This window comes from Pituophis catenifer, unplaced genomic scaffold (genome assembly GCF_029215685.1).
Source record: "Pituophis catenifer annectens isolate HBS135680 unplaced genomic scaffold, rPitCat1.0.hap2 SCAF_8, whole genome shotgun sequence".
Taxonomy (NCBI): Eukaryota; Metazoa; Chordata; class Lepidosauria; order Squamata; family Colubridae; genus Pituophis; species Pituophis catenifer.
In genome coordinates this window covers 24,114,563-24,136,527 of record NW_027256888.1, presented here as the reverse complement: position 1 = coordinate 24,136,527, position 21,965 = coordinate 24,114,563, and the positions used below count along the sequence as shown (strand labels likewise).

The window sequence follows — 21,965 nt, the reverse complement described above, 5'->3', positions numbered from 1 at the left end:
CATTTGGGGTATTGGGGATACACTGTAGGAGGCATTTCAGCAGTCTGATGATTGCATGTATCTAACTTTTGCAACCGACAGTATCACCATAACTTGACATTGATAAATGCTGTGATTCTTTTACCTCCTGCCATGGTAAGGGCAACATCAAGAGCAGGGTATACCTCCTTTCCCAGCTGTTCCCAGACTCGACTGCCAAGCAATGTCCCAACATCTGTTGGAGAAAGAAATGATGGGAAGAAAATCAACTGCCAATTAACTGAGTGTGCAATTTTGCATTTAAACACCCCATGTTAGCTACAATCCAAACAGCATGTAAATTATCAATCCTTACCCATGCGATTATTTTTCTTATATTATAACCAAAATTAACTTCTAGTTTGATTAAAGGACACGCAAATTCTATTTTGATTAAAGCACACACAAACTCTGGTCATTGATTTTAAGTAGAGTTAAATAATAAATAGGCAGTTTGTCCGGGAATCTTAACTATTAAGAACACTAGTTATTTAGGATTATTTTTTAAACCTGCAACATGGATAACTTTTCTTCGATGTCACCCAAATACTGAACCTTCTCATTACACGTGTTTAAGCTAAAAGCCAGTTTGATATAGTGGTTAAGGCATCAGGCTAGAAACCAAGAGGCTATGGGTTCTAGTCCTGTTTAGACACAAAACTAGCTTGGTGATCTTGGCCAGTCACTCTCTCTCTCAGCCCTAGGAAGAAGACAATGGCAAATCTCTTCCGAAACCTAGCCAACAAAACTTCAGATACTAGTCTAGGCAGTTGCCAGGAGTCAATACTAAATTGAAGGCACACAAAAAAGGTCATTCTGGTGCTAAATGCAACACCTGCAGGTATCATCCTTTCTTTGGGGAGCCCTGCACAAACACACATCCCAAAAATGCTCCCTCCAAAGCCTCCAGTCTTGCAATCCTGCACAGGGAAGGTGGAGGTTTGCTCCAAAGCTGCAACAGAGTGTTGCACCGGGAGACCTCTGTAGGTAACATTTTTGAAATGTTAACTTTTAACACCGTACTCACAGGAAAATCCCATCATCACGGTTTAATTTTGCTTTCTGTGAAACTTTGTGCCAAGAAAGATTCGTGTTTTCTCCTTCCCTTCTTCCCCCCACCCCTCCTCTGGCTGTCCATCTCAGCTTTCACAGACAACCGTCCGCCAGGGATGGAGGTTCCCCCACACGATGTGATTGAACTTCCAACTCCAATGGACCCGGTGAGTGCGAGCATCCCCGACCCAGAAAGGGGAAGGAGTTGATGGGGGCTGTTGGGAGTTTTGGGAGTTAAAATCCACAAGTCTTAAAGTGGCCAAGCGGCTGCCCATGCTGCCATGGCCTCATGGGGGCTCTTTGCTCTCCTGGCAGTGCTGCTCTTGGTCGCCCTGCTGGGCAGCTCCTGCCTGGCATGGGATGAGTTATTTCAGATCAAAAATCTCTGGACCGCCGCCAGCCTGCCAGGGCCCCTTCACAAGCGGTTGCCAGTGGAGCCGTGCTGCCTGTGCTGCCTTGCCATCGCCTTTGGGCTGCTAAGTGCTGGACTGCATGCCTACTCGGTGCTACGCTGAGCCTGGCACTCTTTGGACCCTGGCAGGCACTGCAGCTCTTTTGCCAGCTATGCATGGGGTAGCTCCAGCGGGTGGTAGTGGAGGCTGCTGGGTAGCAGCCATGGCTTGGTGGTGGGCTGGACCAGGCAGCAGGCGAGGTGGCTGCAGAGCCGCCACAGGTGAAGCAGATGCTGAAGGTGAGCAGGGGCAGTCCCACGCTTGCCTCACAGAGCTGGCAAGAGAGCTGCAGCACCCACCAGGGCTGGAAGAGAGCCAGGCTCAACATAGGTGTAAGCCTGGTGCCTGCAGCACCAGCAGGCCAGCGCTCAACAGCCGAAAGGCGGTGGCGAGGCAGCATGGCTCCACTGGCAACCGCTCGTGAAGGGGCCCTGCTACATTGCATGTAGACGTAGACCCATTAAGGACTACTCATTGAGTACTGTTTGTCAGCCAGTTACAAATCCATCTGGTGGTGATGCTATCTATCCCACTTTTTTCTAGTTTACCAAGAAGTAGGTTGTGGTCTACTTTGTCAAATGCCTTGCTGAAATCTATTATGTCCACAGTATTTCGCTGGTCTACTAATTTAGTCACTATGTTGAAGAATGTAATAAGATTGGTTTGGCATGATCTGATTTTTACAAACCCATGCTGACTGCTAGTTATCACTTTACTCGTTTCTAGAAGTTGGTAGATCTGTCTTTTTATTCTCTTTTCCAGTATCTTCTCTGGTATTGATGTAAGGCTGATTGGTCTGTAGTTTCCTGGGTCTTTTTTAAAGATGGGAACCATATCAGCTCTTTTCCAGTCCTCTGATAGTTCCTGGTGTTCCAGGATTTTTGAAAGATGTGGTACAGGGCAGTGGTGGGATTAAAAAAAAATTACTTCCAGTTCTGTGGGTGTGGCTTGATGGCTGTGGCAGGGGAAGGATACTGTAAAATCCCCATTCCTTCCCCACCCCACTAACCTGCTTTCTTGCTGGAAGAAACTTTTTTTGGATTATCTTTGAGTTTTGTTGCAAGTCTTTGTTCATTCTGAGCCTTTACTTTCCTGACTTTGTCTTTGCAGATTTGGCTATGTGCCTTAGTTGTGTGTCCCTCTTTCCATTTTTTGTACTTGTCCTTTTTGTCTTTCAATTTGTCAGACAGATCTTTATGCAGCCATGCTGATTTCATCTTGGATTTCTTGTTTTTCTTTTTCAATGTTACTGTGCTGCTCTGGCCCTTTATGATAATATTTTTCAGAGTTTCCCAAGATTCTTGAGTTGTTTTCCCCTTTAGGATTTTCATCCACGGGATCTTTCCCAAGTTCTCTCTGAGTTTGTTAAAATCTACTCTTTTAAAATCTAAGGCTCTAGTATCATTATGTTCTATTACTTGTGTTTGCGTTATGTTGAATTCAAGTATGACATTGTCAGATCTCTAAAAGTGATACTGCCATTCAATTCGGAGAAGGGGGAGACTTGGATTCGATTTACTAACATTGTCTGTGTCAACAGATAATTTACAACCTATATCCTGGCGCCAAAGAGCCCTGAGATCCCCTTAATGTTAAGGAATGGTTATGACAGCCATGTGGGCTATTTCACTTTAAAGAATAAAGGAGAAATGATGTGAATACATACTTATCCGGTTCTCAGGACAGATGGTAAAGAAAACATCTTCACACTTGTGTATTGGCTAAAATCTGCATTCTGGCTTAAGGGAGGGGTCTCTACTGCTTGGTGATGGAAACTTTGGAAAATCTCAACATCCGAGGGGAGCCAAGACAACAACCAAAGAGCACTGAAAGGGCAGCAGTCGTGGATGATGCCAGGGGTGACACCCCCCTTCTGGAGCCCACCTATCGAGCGCTGGCACAACAGCAGTGGGAGAAGACCCAGCAAACCCTCCCCCCCCAGCAGCACGCACACTGGCGCCCATCCCCAACCAGCCCCAAGTCCCACAACTGGAAAGAGAAACTCCCTCCCTTGGGGTGAAGTTTGATGGGAATCCAAAGCAATTAGGATTCTTTGTGGCACACATGCTCACCTATGTGCAAGAGTACGGGCGTGATTTCCAAACCGAAGGATCCTGAGTGCGAGTTGTGACCCTAGCCCTAGAGGGTGCCGCTGCCAGATGGATGATGACCCTGCATAACGCCAATGCACCAGAACTGCGAGATTTCGACCGTTTCATGATGACAATGGTTTGAGGACCCACTAGCACATCGCAAAGCACACAACCGCATTAAGGTGGTGAGGCAGAGGTGACGGCCAGTAGCAGAGTATACTGAAGAATTCCGGGACCTCATGTGTCATGTGAACTGGCCAGAAGATATTTTGGTGAGTTGTTTCAAGGATGGGCTGAATAATAATCTATACAATGCCTGCGTGGCCCGAGGTGCACCGAATCACCTACATGAGTGTACATCACCGCCAAAGCTGAGATCAATATGGCCAGAAACCAGTACCGAGCGGGGCGAGCACGGAAGAAATCCCCAACCCAATGGAAGCAAGAGCCCCTCAATCCACAAACCGCATTTTCTCCAAAATCCACAGCCTGTTTCAAGTGTGGAAAAGAAGGGCACCGAGCTGCAGAGTGTAATTCACAAACACCCACATGGAACCACCCACCGGGGGGGAAACCTGCAAAACCTGGCCAGCATGGGAAGGAGACTGCCCTGAGGAGCAGAGAGATCATAAAATTTCCATCCCCCCCCCTTTGGGGAGGAAACCCTGACATCTCAGCAGGAGGAATCACACTCATTTGAAAGTGATCCAGAAGACGAACCACTGGTAAGCAAACCAATTAAACTGCTTACCCTCCCCTTAAGACTATTTATCCCAAACCGGGACAGGAAGATAAATATCTCCGCTCTAATGGATTCAGGATGCACCTGTTGTTTGATCAGCCCAACCCTAGTAGGGAAGTTGGGGATTAATGTAAGAAAGCTGAAAAACCCCATCGCTTTCTGCCAACTAGATGGGTCAATAGCAGGGGGAGAGCCAGCTTCTTCTGCCACCAAGCCTCTACATATAGGCATCAGAAACCATGAGGAAATACTTACATTTATAGTGGCAGCCTGGCATGGAATGGTCGTTAGTTTTGGGCCTTGCATGGCTGAAAAAATGGAACCCCAAAATCAATTGGAAACAAGGCATCATAAAAATTTCAGATCCACGTGACTTTTGCCGAGAATCCACATAACTGAGGGGGCAGAGAACCGAGAAACAGCCATGCCTGGTCACACCATGCCAACTGAGGGCATACCCATAGAATACAAGGATTTGGCTGAAGTTTTTAGCGAAAAAGCCTCAGAAGAGCTCCCTCCCCACTGCGCCACCAGCGATAGAAATCTTACCCGGCGCTAAACTCCCTAAACCCAAGATGTACAGCATGTCACCAAGGGAGTTGGAAGAGCTGAGAACATTTATTGAGAAAAACCTAGCAAGGGCTTTCATCGAGCCAGCCCAACCAAAAATTGCAGCTCCAGTGTTATTTAGAGAAAAAAAGATGCCTCAAAACGTCTCAGTGTTGATTTTAGAAACTTGAATATGATCAGTGTGGAGAACATGTATCCCCGCCCCCTTATGAAAGATATGCTAGCAAACCTCGCTAAAGTGAAATTTTTTTCAAAACTGGAATTAAGGGAGGCTTACTACTGTGTCAGAATTAAGGAGGGGGATAAGTGGAAAACGGCATTTAACACCCCCGTCGGGTGCTACCAATTCAAGGTGCTCCCCTTTGGGTTACAAGGAGCCCCTGCAGTGTTTATGCAGTTAATAAATGAAGTGCTACATCAGCATTTGTATAAGGGGATCCTGGTCTACTTGGACAACATTTTAATATATACCGAGATCAAAGCAGAACATGTAAAACTAGTCAGGGCGGTTTTAAACAAACTCCGCTCTGCCAAACTTTATGCTAAACTTTCTAAATGTGAATTCCACCAAGAGAAGATTGACTATTTGGGGTACCGCATTTCACACCAGGGCATAGAAATGGACCCTCAAAAAGTGCAGGATGTACTTGATTGGGAACCTCCACACACGTGTAAACAGTTACAAAGCTTCCTTCCAACTTTTACCGCCAGTTTATCCTCGCTTTCGCTCAGATTGCCTTCCCCATTACCAAGCTCTTAAAAATGAAGGGGAAGGGCAACCCTAAATTGAAGCAGCCTTTGAAATGGACTATGGAATGCCAGGTGGCATTTGAAAAACTTAAAACGGTTGTTCTTGGCAGAACCAATTCTAAAACACCCGGACACAGAGAAACCATTTGTCATACAAGTAGATGCCAGTGATGTGGCAATAAGAACGGTCCTGCTTCAGAAAAATGAGCAAGGCCAGCTACAATGATGCGCTTACACATCCAAAAAGTTGAATGAGACTGAACAAATTGGGAGCAAATTGCTGAGCAGATTCTCCCAAGTGGCCCAAATTGGACCATTTGGGAGAAAGAGGCTTATGCAGTTCGTTGGGCACTGTTAACCTGGAGGAATTTCCTAGAAGGAAGTAAGACCCCTTTTGAAGTCTGGACTGATCATAAAAATTTAGAAGCCCTAAAGGCCCCAAGGAAACTCTCCCCAAAACAAGTACGATGGGCTCAGTACTTTAAATGGTTTGATTTTACTCTAAAATACCTCCCGGGGGGGGACTTTCTTACAGATGCGCTATCCAGAAAACCGCAATACATTAGTGCGAAGTCAGACGTAATCAAACCCATAGTACAAAACAATCAACTAGCCACTAAAGTAATCACCAGATCCCAGGCAATACAAGAAACATTGACGGACAATGACACCACCCAAACTTTTAAACAAGCATTGGCCACCAATGAATGGTTTTTGAACAACAAATCCAGCTGTCTGATGAAAGAAGACTTGGCTTGGGTGGGAGGGAAGTTGTATGTTCTAGCCAGCCAAAGACTATGCTTAATGGTAAGATGCCATGACTCCAGATTAGCTGGACATTTTGGGTTTGTGAAAATTTTACACCTAATTAAAAGACAATTTTGATGGCCATCACTAAAAAAGAACATAGAAAGCTACGTAGCTAGCTGCCCCATTTGTGCAGCAGCAAAAAGACGTGAGGAAAACCCCAGGTCTATTGCAGAAAGTAGCTGAGCCTTCAGCACCATGGAGAGAGATTGCTATGGATTTCATTGTAGAATTGCCAAACAGTGAGGGAAATACTGTTATTTGGTTCGTGACAGACCTGATTTCAAAACAGGCACATTTTATACCTTGCCAAAAGATCCCAACTGCTAAAAGTTTAGCCAAATTATTACTAATACACATTTATCGACTTCATGGAGCTCCACAAAGGATCATCTCCGACAGAGGGGTTCAATTCACCTCCAAATTTTGGAGGGCATTTTTGGACTTACTTGGTACTGGCCAGGGGTTGAGCTCCTCACATCACCCGTCAACTAATGGAAATTCTGAAAAATTGAACTCAGTGCTAGAATAATATTTAAGATGTTTTATTAATTTTCAACAGGATAATTGGACCAAACTTTTGCCTTTTGCTGAAGTTGCGTTTAATAATGCTGTACACTCAAGCACTGGTTTTACCCCTTTTAGAGTAGCGACAGGCCAGGATTTCAGTCCCACGCCTGAACTACCCACAGAAGAACCCACCATCCCCTCACTTAAGGAGTGGATGGATAATTTGTAAAACACATGGCCAGTGGTTAGATTAGCCTTAAAGGAAGCTAGAGAGGCTTTTAAAATTCAAGCTGACAAGAAAAGGATGGAACCTAAACCTTTTTATGTCGGAGACAGAATATACTTATCTACAAAATTCCTGAAATCATTACAACCATCAAAGAAACTAGGGCCAAATTTCATTGGACCTTTCCCCATCACTAGGGTCATCAATCCAGTAGCAGTTGAACTACTCCTTCCAAAGACACTCAGGCAAGTCCAGTATTTCACATTAGTTTACTCAAGCGAAAAGTAATCTCATCCCTCAGACCACCTGCATCTACACCACCTGTTCCCATCATGATTGAAGGTGAACAACACTTTGAAATCAAGGAAATCCTTGATTCTAGGATCCACAGAGGGAAAATCCAATACTTAGTCGCTTGGAAACATTTACCATCTGCCCACAATGAATGGGTCGCTAAACACCATGTTAGGGCTCCAACCTTACTGAGAAAATTTCACTCCCAATATCCTAACAAACCTTGTTAATATACTATCATGAAATTTTGTTTATATTTGTTTTTTACAGGTGGACCCTTTCGTTTTCTAAGGAAGGTAGCATGTCAGATCCCTAAAAGTGATACTGCCATTCAATTCAGAGAAGCGGGAGATTTACTAGCATTGTCTGTGTCAACAGATATTTTACAACCTATATCCTGGCACCAAAAAGCCCTGAGATCCCCTTAATGTTGAGGAATGTTTATGACAGCCATGTGGGCTATTTCACTTTAAAGGATAAAGGAGAAATGATGTGAATATATACTTTTCTGGTTCTCAGGGCAGATGGTAAAGAAAACATCTTCATACTTGTGTATTGGCTGAAATCTGCAGTCTGGCTTAAGGGAGGGGTCTCTACTGCTTTAATCCTACTTGTCTTGTCTAAGAATATTCAGACCTTGCTTTGATTTCCTTGCTGTCACTTCTGCTTAATAAAAAGGTTCCTTTTGAAATCCTATGTTTCAAGAGTTTTTACTTTCTTAAGTTGGAAGGAGATGCAATCCTTACAGACATGGTCACTCTCACCCAAAGTTCCTGCAGTTTCAACTCCCTCTATCACTTCTCTGTTTGTAAGAATTAAGTCTAGTATGGCTGTCCCTCTAGTTCCCTCTACCTTTTGGACAATAAAGTTGTCAGCTAGGTTGGTTAGGAACCTACTTGATTTCTCACTTGCTGCAGAATTAGTCTTCCAATTGATGTCAGGGTAATTGAAATCCCCCATTACTATTGTAGTGTGTTTCCTACATATATTAGTTAGTTGGTTAGCAAAAGGGACATCTATTTTTTCTGCTTGATTGAGTGGTCCTATGGCCATGTCATTCTTTTTTTCTTTTATTGACCCATATGCATTCTAGCTGGTTTTTGTCTTTGGTTTCATGCATTTCTATAGCAATATAGTGGTCCTTTACATACAGTGCAACTCCACCTCCTCTTTTATGGGGCCTGTTTGTTTTTTTTTAACAGTTTGCATCCTTCTATCAGTATGTTCCAGTCATAGGTTTTAACCCACCAAGTTTCTGTTATTCCAACTACACCATATCTACCTTCATGCATTAATAGTTCAAGTTCACCCTGTTTGTTCCCCCGACTTTGTGCATTTGTATATAGGAACTTGAGATCTTTGTCTGACTCTGCGTATGCTTCCTATGTCTCCTATTTGGTGAGTTTGTCTTCCTTCCCATCCCTCCATACTTCTTTATTTGACTTGCTTTCTAGGGATTTTTGCTTGGAATTAAGTCCTGGAGATCCTAAAGATTGGTCACCCTCTCCCTTCAATTTTAGTTTAAAGCCGTCCTGATAAGTTGAGCCAGTCGTTTTCCGAAAACATTCTTACCAGTCCTTGTGAACTGCAGCCCATCTCTTGCCAAAAGCCCATCATGGAGATAGTACAGACCAGGGGTCTGCAACCTTAAACATTGAAAGAGCCATTTGGACCCCTTTCCCACAGAAATCACTGGAAGCCACAAGACCTAGGTTGGCATGGCCAACTCAATGTCACTCACTCCCACCCAGTCACATAAGGCCCCCCAGCCATACTTACCCAGGTTTTGTGGCTCCTGGTATTTTCTTTTCTGTGGGAAACAGGTATCACATCCTGTCTCTCTCTTATCTCCCTTTCTCCATCTCTGTCTTTCTCTCTCTCTCTCTCGCCCTCTTTCATCTCTTTCTCTCTCTCTCTCTCTCTCATGTGTGTGTGTGTTCCCTTTTGAACCATTTCCAAAAACAGGCAAGAGTTGGTGCTTTGTTTTTGGGTTTTTTTGCTGATGTTGTTCTTTCTTCTTCTTTGGGTGCTTTTTACCATATTTAAATCAAGAGTCATTTCAGGTTCCCAAATAAATGAAGCTCTTTTGTCCCCCTGCTATGGCTCGTAGTTAGCTGAACCCACCACTGGCTGGCCCCACCCCTCACCCTCCTCTCCCAGTCACTCCATGCCTGGCCTGAGTAGGTAAGGCTGATGGCAGGCGATGGAGACTTGCTCCATATTCCAGAGCCTAAGTGAAGCACACTTGTACTTGCCATATCTCACAGGTGCTTCTTCCGGCCCTTGTTGGTGCTGCACAGACCTTGGTTGCTCGGGGAGACATGCAACTTGCCCTCCGCCCTAAGACATTGGTTCAGCCTGGCTGCAGCCAACGCCACTGCTGTTGCCACCTCCATAGCCTGCCCACTGCTCTCATAGTGCCTTGCGCAGTACAGTTAAATTTAGCGTGCTTCACAATGGGCGAGATGGTGTCCCCTCCTCCTCCTGGAGCCCATTATGATGCAGAGCATCAGCTGCAGCCGGGCTGGGCCAGTCACAGCACAGAGAGAAAGTCACGCATCTCCCCGAGCGACCGAGGTGCCTGCAGAACCAACAAGGGCCGGAAGAAGCGCAGGCGAGATATGGCAAGTACAGGCATGCTTCGCTCCCGCTTTGGAATATGGAGCGAATCGCCATCTCCCACTGTCGCTCTTACCTTCTCAGGCCAAGCGAGGAGTGATGGGAGAACAGGGCGAGGGGTGGGGCCAGCCAGTGATGGGTTCAGCCGACAGGAAGCCACAGCAGGGGGACGAAAGAGCCACATGCGGCTCCGGAGCTGCAGGTTGCAGACACCTGGTACAGACTATGGTCCAGGAATCCAAAGTTTTTTTGGTGACACCAACCCTTTAGCCAGTGGTTCACTTCTAGAATTCTTTGTTCTCTTACAGGATGTTGACCTTTTGTTGGCAGTACAGATGAAAAAACTACTTGTGTACCTAACTCCTTTACTTTCTTGCCTAGCTGCTCGTAATCACTCAATATTGTTTTCAAGTCCTTTTTTGTGTCATTCGTCCCTACATGTAGTAGTAGAAAAGAGTAGTAATCTGTGGGTTTTATTATTTTGGTTAGGTTCTCAGCTTGATTTTTACTCCAGGGAGACAACATACCTCTCTGGATTGACTGTCTGGTCTACAGACAGCTGGTTCTGTTCCCTTGAGAATTGAATCTCCTATCTCCTATCACCAACACTCGCCTTTTTTTTCCTAGGGAGATTTAGGGTATTTTTCTATCCATCACAGAAGCATTTGATGGTGCTAGTTTTTAGGGACATTTGATGATGCTTCTTTTCTATGTGTCTGCATATTTTCTTCTAGGGTGAAATGAAATCAATTGCTTAACACCAGTGAGGCTGCATCAGAGTGGGTTGGTTGGACAGGGGTTTTGTACTAAGTTTGTGTTTTTTCTATGAGTGACTTGTTTCCATATGTCTTCTTCCTCCTCTAAGGGGTCAATTTTTTTAGAAGTTGTTCGATCATTATTATGTTCAATTTGGGTATGTTCTTTTTGCAAGGTTTGGGGTTTCTCAGTTTGTAGGTTGGGTTTCAGAGTGGTTAGTGTTTCCTCTAGACCCTTTACTTTTTCTTCTAGTAATTTACATTTGGTATATATTTTGTTGGGGTATTCTATAGGCATAAGTGTATACATGGAACATGTTCTGCAGATCACAATAGTATCAGTTTCTTTTTCCATGAATGGATTTAAAAAACAAAATGAAAATGAAAGTGTAGAAGGTTTTACCACAATTTTTTAAAAGGGAAAAATGTCCAATTTAGAATTTTGATATTCTAACAGATCATTTAAAATTAAAAATTTGGAGGGAAAAGTCTAGCTAAAAATGTAATGTTCTAACAGTTAAAAATGTCTAGTTTAAGGATTTAAAGTTCTATAGTTCAAAATTGTCTACAGTCAGGTCCAGAAATATTGGGACATCGACACAATTCTAACATCTTTGGCTCTATACACCACCACAATGGAGTTGGAATGAAACAAACACAATGTGTGTTAACTGCAGACTGTCAGCTTTAATTTGAGGGTATGTACATCCAACTCAGGTGAACGGTGTAGGACTTACAGCAGTTTGCATATGTGCCTCCCACTTGTTAAGGGATCAAAAGTAATGGGACAGAATAATAATCATAAATCAAACTTTCCCTTCTTAATACTTGGTTGCAAATCCTTTGCAGTCAATCACAGTCTGAATTCTGGAACGCATAGACATCACCAGAAGCTGGGTTTCATCCCTGGTGATGCTCTGCCAGGTCTCTACTGCAACTGTCTTCAGTTCCTGCTTGTTCTTGGGGCATTTTCCCTTCAGTTTTGTCTTCAGAAAGTGAAATGCATGCTCAATGGGATTCAGGTCAGGTGATTGACTTGGCCATTGCATAACATTCCACTTCTGTCCCTTCAAAAACTCTTTGGTTGCTTTTGCAGTATGCTTTGGGTCATTGTCCATCTACACTGTGAAGTGCCGTCCAATGAGTTCTGCAGCATTTGGCTGAATGTGAGCAGATAATATTGCCCAAAACACTTCAGAATTCATCCTGCTGCTTTTGTCAGCAGTCACATCATCAATAAATACAAGAGAACCAGTTCCATTGGCAGCCATACATGCCCACGCCATGACACTACCACCACCATGCTTCACTGATGAGGTGGTATGCTTAGGATCATGAACAATTCCTTTCCTTCTCCATACTCTTCTCTTCCCATCACTCTGGTACAAGTTGATCTTGGTCTCATCTGTCCATAGGATCTTGTTCCAGAACTGTGAAGGCTTTGTTAGATGTTGTTTGGCAAACTCTAATCTGGCCTTCCTGTTTTTGAGGCTCACCAATGGTTTACATCTTGTGGTGAACCCTCTGTATTCACCCTGGTGAAGTCTTCTCTTGATTGTTGACTTTGACACACATACACCTACCTCCTGGAGAGTGTTCTTGATCTGGCCAACTGTTGTGAAGGGTGTTTTCTTCACCAGGGAAAGAATTCTTTGGTCATCCACCACACTTGTTTTCCATGGTCTCCCAGGTCTTTTGGTGTTGCTGAGCTCACCGGTGCATTCCTTCTTTTTGAGAATGTTTCAAACAGTTGTTTTGGCCATGCCTAATGTTCTTGCTATCTCTCTGATGGGTTTGTTTTGTTTCTTCAGCCTAATGATGGCTTGCTTCACTGATAGTGACAGATCTTTGGATCTCATCTTGAGAGTTGACAGCAACAGATTCCAAATGCAAATAGCACACTTGAAATGAACTCTGGGCCTTTTATCTGCACATTGTAATTGGGGTAATGAGGGAATATCACACACCTGGCCATGGAACAGCTGAGAAGCCAATTGTCCCATTACTTTTGGTCCCTTAACAAGTGGGAGGCACATATATAAACTGCTGTAAGTCCTACACCGTTCACCTGAGTTGGATGTACATACCGTCAAATTAAAGCTGACAGTCTGCAGTTAACGCACATTGTGTTTGTTTCATTCCAACTCCATTGTGGTGGTGTATAGAGCCAAAGATGTTAGAATTGTGTCGATGTCCCAATATTTTTGGACCTGACTGTAGTTTAAAAATTTAAAGTTCTAGTAGAAATTTAAATTAAATTTAAATTGTCCAGTTTTAAAATTTTCAACGTTCAGTGGGCTTAAGTGCGAGATTTGTTTTTAGCCTGTACTGGAATGTTCTATAATTATCCCTTTACTCACTTCCTTCTTATGATCCTTTCCTCCCTGCCTTCTTGTGGGCTAGAGCTATCTCTTTCTTCTCTGCCTTTATATATTCTGTACTTGCTATTGTCTACTCACCTTTGATTTTTTTTTTTTTTTGCCTTGTGTCCTGCGTTGTCTTTTTATCCTCTCTTCCTACTTGCTTTTCTCCTGCCATTGCCAGGTATTCAGCTCTCTCTGCTTTTCTCTGCTCATAGCATTCTCCCCCCCGCCCCCCAGTCTGTTGGTCTGCCATGCTGCTCTGTTGCCATTCACAGTAACTGTTTGCTGGTCTGCTGTAATGCAATGCTCCACCACCACCGACAGCCTCCAGTTTCACCAATGTTCTACTGTCACTTTCCATGCTGCTCTCTGCATTGCTCTCAGGATCTGCTTCACTGTGCTGCTCCTTGCTGCTGGTTCTTTCTGTTGTACTGCCGCTGCTCTTGGCTCCTTAACCACATGGTTCCCATTTGTGCTGTTTCTCCCAGCAAACAGGACTGCCTGTATGGCCTACAGTAAACTCGCCTCATCTTCTCTCTACAGCCAGTTCTCCTCCTCCTCCCTGATCCTCTCTCTCACCAGCTCACCATTTTGTTCTCTGCTGGTCATTGCTTTGCCCTCAGTCAACTCACCTCTCTGCCCCACAAATGATTTTCCTCCCTGCTCCACAGCTGGCCCCACTCATTCACCGGCTCGACTCCTTGTTCTCCACCAGTTCATTTTGCCTTTCCGCTCACCTCACTTCAATGGGCCTCTGGGCTCTTGGGTAGCCCTCTCGGGTGCAGCTGGGCTTCTCTCAGCAGGCCAAGTTTGCTGTGGGTCGCTGCCCTTGGTGGCGTTTTCCTCCTTTTTCTCCAATCTTTTCTCTTCTTTTCCTTTCTCCACTCTATGATTTATTCTATGATTTATCTTTCCCTCTCCACCTCTCCTCCTATCGTTTATCTTAGTTTAATAGCAACTTTTCTTCCTATTAACTCCCTGCGATGTAACTATGCTTCCTCCATTGCCGCCATCTAGGAACACTTCTGAAGATGGTCAGCGCTGCAAAGGCTGCTGCACCTTTGCAGCAGGGAAGTCTCCCAGCAGCACTAACCGTCTTCTTCAGGAGAGAAGGCGGTATGACCAAAGGAGGATATGAGGCACTAAGAACTTGGTTAAAGGCTAAACCATTTAAGTGTCACTACTATCTATTTTGTTTGCTAATGTTCGCTCCTCAGAACCTTATATGAAGTTAATAACAAAATGGGAGGTGAGAGAAACTTGGTTAAAGCATTCTGTCCCAGATAGTTAGCTTGGCTGGATTTTCAACATTTTGACAGGACTGGAGTTTTTCTCTTAGTGGCAAATCCCAAGGAGGGGGTGTCTGTTTTTATATAATGGCAAATGGTGTAATAATGCTAAGGTGATCTCAAGTCAGTGCTCCTCTGATGTAGAGCTTTTGACTCTTCTATTTGTATATGAAATTTACTTTTATTATTACAGCTGTGTATATTCCTTGTCCAAACAGAGATGAGGCCCTGAATGTACTTTATCGTACCATCAGTGACTTACAAACTATTTACTGTATTTTTCAGTCTATAAGACACACATTAGCTTTAGAGGAGGAAAACAAGAAAAAAAATCTGCCTCTGCCTCCCAGCATCTATCCGGTATTCATCTGGCTAGCATCCTTGCAGCAAACAGCCTGATCAGCTTCAGCATGTTATCGCAGCCCCAGCACGTGGCTCATCAGGACTCCGCTCCATTGTGCCCACCACCGATCAACTGAGCTGAGCTGCTGCCCCACCAGAGAACACTGGAGCCTTCGCTGCTGAGCAGCTAATTACTGGTTGGATCAGCCTCCCGGAATACCACCAATCAGCTGTTCTAAGTGGCGGGGATCACTGCCGCTGTTCGCTGCTGCCACCTATCGCCGCCACCACCTATCACTGCCGCTGTTGCCTCCATTCATTTTGGGGTAGCTCTGGGATTGGTACAAATTCTTGGCCAGAAGTCATCTTGAACGGAGTGAACCCTGTGTTGCTATGTATGGAGTTATTATATGCCACCTCCGCAAATGGCAATAAATCCACCCAGTTATCAAATGGCAATAAGTCCACCCAGTTATCTTGCTGATAATTTATGTAACATCTCAGATATTGTTCTAACACGGAATCAGTTAGAAAGCCCCATTTGTCTGGGGGTGGTGGGCAGAGCTTAACCCCTGGGCGGAGCCTATCAAAATCAGAAACTCCTTCCAAAAGTTGGATGTAAATTGTACACCCCTATCAGAGATTATACATTTCGGAGCACCATGTAACCTATAAACATGTTGAATAAACATTTTTGCAAGGGTTTTAGCTGAAGGGATCTTAGAACATGGGATGAAATGCACTTGTTTGGAAAACAAATCAGTTACTGTCCATGTGACGGTGCACCCCCCCACTATCCAGCAGGTCTACAATAAAATCCATGGATATCTCTTTCTAAGGGGCATTTGGCCCCGCCACACTCTGAAGTAGACCAGGTGGCTTCCCCGGAAGTCTCTTAGCTGAGGCACACACCGGGCAGCTAGCTACATATGCCTCTATGTCCTTTTTGAGTGCGGGCCACCAGAATTGTCTTTTAACAAGATGGAGAGTTTTAAGAAATCCAAAGTGTCCTGCCACCTTGGTGTCATGAGCGTGCTGCAATACTGTTACTCTCAAACTGGCAGGAACATACAATTTGGCTCCAAGGTAGTCCATCATGAAGTGTACATTCGTTCAAGTGGGTTTGAAACCACTCGTCAGTTTTCAGAGCTTCTTGTACTTTCTGACGCAAATTGCCTGAGAGGGTTGGATCGCCCCTTGCTTGCGCTCTGGTAGTCACTGGGGCCACCAGTTGGGTTGCAGGGATGATCAGGCGAACCACTTCCTCCTTGGTACTGTTGTATTGAGGCAAACTGGCATGAAGTTCTTTCCACCAGGAAGGTAGCGTAGAGTGAAATTAAAACGGTTGAAGTGCTGAGCCCAGCAAACTTGCTTTGGTGACAGCTTACGCAGTGTTTTCAACGCCTCCAGGTTTCTATGGTCAGTCCAAACTTCAAAAGGATGCTTAGCTCCTTCAAGAAATTGTCTCCACGTTAACAATGCCCAGCGTACTGCAAAATCTTCCTTCTCCCATATGGCCCATCTCTTTTCGGTCTCCGACAATTTACAGGATATATAGGCACAGGGTTGTAATTTTCCTTCTGCATTCTTTTGCAGGAGAACTGCTCCTACTGCCACGTCGCTTGCGTCAGCCTGTACTACAAAAGGCTCTTCCATGTCTGGATGTTTGAGGACTGGTTCAGCAGCAAACAACTGTTTTAGCTTTTCGAATGCCGCCTGACAGTCCATAGTCCACTCAAGGGCCCGGGAGGGCTTTGGTTTTACTTCACCTTTCATTTTCAGGAGATTTGTTATTGGTAGCACAATTTTTGTGAACGAGAGGATGAACTGTCTATAGAAGTTAGCAAATCCCAAGAAACTCTGTAGTTGTTTGCGGGTGTGTGGCGCGGCCCATTCCAATACAGCCCGGACTTTTCCAGGATCCATCTCTATTCCTTCATGCAATATGTGATATCCAAGATAGTCAATTTTGCTTTGGTGGAATTTGCACTTGGAGAGCTTGGCATACAGTTCAGCAGCCCTGAGTTTTTTCAGGACAGTCTGTACCAATTTCACATGGTCGTCCATGTTCTCAGAGTAGATAAGAATGTCATCCAAATAGACCAACACCCCCTTATACAGGTGCTCATGCAGTATTTCGTTGATCAATTGCATGAACACAGCAGGGGCTCCTTGTAGTCCAAAAGGGAGCACTCGAAACTGGAAACATCCCAGTGGGCAGTTAAATGCTGTTTTCCATTCATCCCCTTCTTTAATTCGCACTCTGTAGTATGCCTCTCGTAAGTCGAGTTTGGTGAAAATCTTCACCTTTCTTAGTTGGGCTTGCATGTCCTTCATGAGCAGTAGGGGATAGACATTTTCCACGCAAATTGCGTTCAGGTTCCTATAATCAACTACCAGACGAAAGGAGCCATCTCTCTTTTCCCGGAACAGTACCGGCGCCGCCACCCTTGGTCTGGCTGGTTGGATAAAACCCCGTTCTAGGTTTTTGTCAATGAACTTTCGTAACTCCCCCAGTTCTCGAGGGGTCATAGGGTAGATCTTTGGCTTAGGGAGCTTTACCCCAGGGAGTATTTCAATGGTACAGTCCATAGCTCTGTGGGGGGGCAGCACATCTGAGGCCCTTTCACTAAAAACTTCTCGGCGATCCCAATACTCCTTTGGAATCTTCTCCTCCCCTTCAATATGACCTATTGCAATCTCCGCCCCTTCGTGTTCTACTCCGTCCTCAAGGGGGGGTTCTTCCCTTTCTAGTCTCGGGTTTCTGGTGTGGATGCGCAAAACCCCCGTTTTCCAGTTAACACACGGGTTCCATCTATGGAGCCAGGGCAGTCCAAGTATGAGGGGTCGTTCCATGCCAGGGGCCACAATTGCATTTCAATGGGTTCAGTCACAAAACTGGCTGGGCCTCCTCCTGCTATCGATCCGTCCAGCTGACAGAACACAATGGGCCTTCTTAAGTTTTTTAGCCTCAGGCCCATTTTCTCCACCACTTTCGGGCTGATTATACACCTGGTGCACCCAGAGTCTAATAGGGCTAGCATCTGTGCGTGTGCCCCTGTGGACGGCACCCTTATTTCTACAGGAACGAGCATGGGGCCCTCGGTGTGACTCACCAGATCATCGGAGTCAGAGTCGGAGTCCGTCTCGCTGTCGTCCGTGGTGGTTGGAGTTCCCAACTCACCCTGGTTTCGGGGAGCGAACTCAACAACTTCCCCTTTCAGAGCGGTTTCGCGGGCTTTTGTGGGCGCTTTGTCAGCCTTCTTTGGCCCCAAGCTGGTAGATTTTGGCACTGGCTTGGAGAAACACTCAGCAGCCCGATGACCTTCCTTTCCACACTTGAAGCACATGAAGGGCTTTGACTTGGATTTGAATTCCGCTCTCCCCCCAGCCGTCTTGGGCGCTACTTTGCGGTAATAGGAGGATAAAGGGTCTCCTGTATGGCCTCCTCGGAGTTGGCTTCGGGCCAGATCGATCTCCACGTCCTCAGCTACTATGTACCAACTCTGCAAATCTCCGGGGACCCCCCGTGCTCTACAGTCTTTGTAGACGTCTTCATTCAACCCATTCTTAAAGCTCTCCAGTAGGGCTGCTTCGGACCACCCTGTCAGGTGCCAACTCACGGAACTCTTGGGTGTATTCTGCCACCAATCTCCGGCCCTGCTGGATACCCTTCATTCAGAGTCTCGCCTTCCGCTCAGCTAGGTGGTCTTCAAATCGCCTCCTAAGGGCCCCCATGAATAGGTTGTAGTTTCTCAGCAAGGGGGAGTTGTTATTGTGGAGGACCACCATCCATTCAGCTGCCACTCCCTCTAGGACATTCGTGACGCATCTCACTCGTGCCGCATCTGACAGGTAGTCCTCCCCCCAGTCCTGCATGGTTCCACACTTGGGTCAGGAAAAGCCCCAAGGTCTTCAGATTCCCTCCATACTTTTCGGTTGGGGGGGGGAATTTTTGGCTTTTTGCGTCTCCGGGGTGGGGCCTGCAAGGCTGGGGGTCCCTGAGCTGCTGCATCCCTCGCTTGGATCCCAGAAGCCTGAGATGTTCCTTCTCCAGCTTCCTCTTCCTCTCCCCCACAAGCAGTCTCTTCTGGATCCACTCTGGGGTAGTCTCCTCCCTTCCCACCAGGGAATACATAAGACTCACGGTTTTTCTGGCTTTCTTTGGCATCGTGGAGGAATTGCATAGCCTGAGCAATCATGAGGCTCTCCTTTTGCTCTTGCAGCCACACTGTCTCTCCCTTACGAGGTCTGGAGCTGGTTACTCCTTGGGGGTCCTCGCAAGGTCCAGCAGCCTTCCTACTCCCCTCAACTATCTGGCTTCCTCTGGCTCCTCTCTCAGCCGAATTTTTTCCATCCACTCCGCAGCTTCCTTTTCTGCCTGAAGTGAAGTTATCGTAGAGCCAGAAGCCCCCATCTGATCTCCATCACTCTCTTGATCAGACATATTTTGGGTTCAGCCTCCTCGGTAGTTATCCGAGATGGCTGGAGAAAAGAGATCCTGCTTAATGTCAGGTATGCTTCCTTCAAAGTCAAGAAAGAATGACTCAAACTCCATTGTTTATAGAAGCAGGTACTTTTATTGGAAAATGAAGTGATCGCAACCAAAGAAAAGCAGGATCTAAGGCAAAAGTGCGAAAACTACAGATAGAAAGCATTCCCTCCCACTGTCCATCGTAAATCATCCAATCCAAGGGTCTCCCAGAGGTCAGGTGGGAGCACACGTCTGGCAGCATCATCAATCAGGAATGCCACAACCCTTGACCTGATAGCAGCCTCAAAGATGCAGCCCAGTAGCTTAACTACCACTTTCGTTTCTCGGTCTCTCCAGCATGCTTCCCCTCTTCCCCTCCCCCCGTTACCATGGCAGCCAAAGCAGTAAAGGCGGAGGCTATCAGGCAAATATTTTCTTTTGAGAGCAAACATCTGAATTTCATTTTTAATCTGTGCTAGTATGTACACAGAAAAAATTACAATAAAGGTCATCTTGTCTTAATGACTCCACAAAAAAGGTGCCAGGCTTTGAATTATCATGTTAGCAATGGACAATCTTGAATAGGATTCACAAACGGTGTCTGCTGGGACTCTCTGTATAAATGGGGCATAGTATCCTCCCCTCAGTGTGACTATGGGGTTTCATATCAAACTATAGATCACATCGTTACTGGCTGTAGGGGAGTGCATATACTGATCCAGTATCTGGTTTTTTTTAATATAAGCAACCCTCAGGCTACAGCCTGTTCGGAACTGGGCTGCATGAGCGGCTGGCAAGCATGCACACACTTGCACAAGTGGTGGGTTCTCTTGGAAGCTCCACTTCCACAAATGGCGAGCATTTGCGCTTGCACTCCAAGCTCCATTTATGCAAGTGGTGCATACTTGCCACTTGTGCAAATGAAGCTGCGCTTGCACACACCCCTACCTGTCACAGAGAACCATTTCCTCTCCCCACAGGCCACCAAGATGGAAAGGTTGGGGACTGCTGTTTTATTGTGTTTACTAATCTAGGTAAATGTTAACATATATATATATATTGCTAGTCCATGTATGATGCATCACATGCTAAATAAATACATTTAACAGGAATAAACATTCCTGGATGGACATTCTTTGTGAGAGCAGAGTGATGCTTCTTCTTGGGTGAAAAAAATTCCTTTAGAGAAACCACTTTGAAAATAATTTCCTTTACTAATTAGCACTATTCATAGCCTGATAATAAGCCAATTGTCCTGCCAAACTTCCTTTAGCTCTTAACCCATTGCGTTACACCTAGATGTGTTATTTATCACATTGATTTTCTGTTATTTAGCATTTTAGACTTACCGTGTTTCCCCAGAAATACAACCTACCCCAAAAACAAGCCCTAGCCCGATTTTCACACCTGTGCCTAAAATAAGCCCTACCCAAAAAATGAGCCCTAGTTAAGCCCCGCCCACTGTCTGTACAAGTTGGGGTGAGGCGCAGGTGTAAAAATCAAGCTAGAACGGGGGTGGAGGCATGGCTTCCCCATACACCCTGCACCTGCTTACCTAAGGACCGCTGCAGCCAGGCCTCCCACACCCCGACACCTGTCGTGCTGCTGCCTGACGTCTTACAGTATAGCCTTTATTGTCATTGTATATCATGTATGCAACGAAATTGCAGCCGCTTGTGGCCACTCGCAGCCAGATGCCACATGGTGCATCGCATTGGTGTCGCCGTTCGTGGCAGAATGCCACATGGCTTGTCGTGCTGGTGCCGCCGCTCATAGGTGCCATGGCACAACACGCCATGCAGCCTCCTGTTGGGAGCAGCAGCACTGGCATGACGAGCCTTGTGTCATCTGGCTGCAAGTGGCCACAGCGGCTGCAGAAGAAGTCAGGTAGCAGTGCGACAGGTGTCAGGGCGTGGGCGGTGTGGCTGCAATGATTGCAAGGCAGTGGGGGGGGGTGGAGGACAAAATGAGGCGGGGTGTGGAGCTTCCCCATGCCTCCCTCTACCTCCTGCTGCAGTCGGCCTCCACGCAGTCGCTGCCTCCTGTGCATGCATGGGGAGGTGGGGCTCCCGGCCAGGCCGGACCTTGTGATGAAAAAAAATAAGACATACCCAAAAATAAGCCCAATTGCTGATTTTGGGACCCAAAAGAAAATAAGACCAGGTCATATTTTCAGGGAAACATGGTAGCATTTAGATAACATGCTTCATACATAATGAGGATATTGTAATCCTTAGCAAAGTGAAGAGCAAAAACTATGATAACAAACTCCATCTGATGCGAGTCTCTTAAATATATACTTACTATTAAGATCAGAAAGTGCTTTCTTCGTGGTAGTGTTATACTGATTCACCAAATAGTCGATTTGCTAAAAAGAAAGCAACAAATTTAGGATTAACAACATACCCACATATACCAAGGCAGTAATATTCACATAACTTTAAGCACTGTTGTCATTTCTGGAAGTCACCTGGCAGCATCACAAAAGCTCTTTAATTCTAGCTTTATGAGGTAGATGACACTTCAATACCCAGTCTACTTCACTGCCTAATTGGGAATTTTTCTTCAGATCATGATGACTATCTGAATTCTTAATATTAACTGCTGA

At 45.5% G+C, this 21,965-nt stretch overlaps 1 protein-coding gene across 1 annotated transcript in view; it reads right to left on the bottom strand.

Moving 5' to 3' along the window:
• The window catches only part of PROM1 (prominin 1), a 207,408-nt gene that overhangs the window by 108,673 nt on the left and 76,770 nt on the right, over positions 1-21,965 (bottom strand). Inside the window, exons 6-7 of the mRNA XM_070948434.1 lie at positions 21,662-21,725; positions 125-214 (exon numbers count right to left, since the gene is read on the bottom strand). Coding sequence (XP_070804535.1) covers positions 125-214; positions 21,662-21,725 — 154 coding nt within the window. The remainder of the gene's footprint in view (positions 1-124; positions 215-21,661; positions 21,726-21,965) is intronic.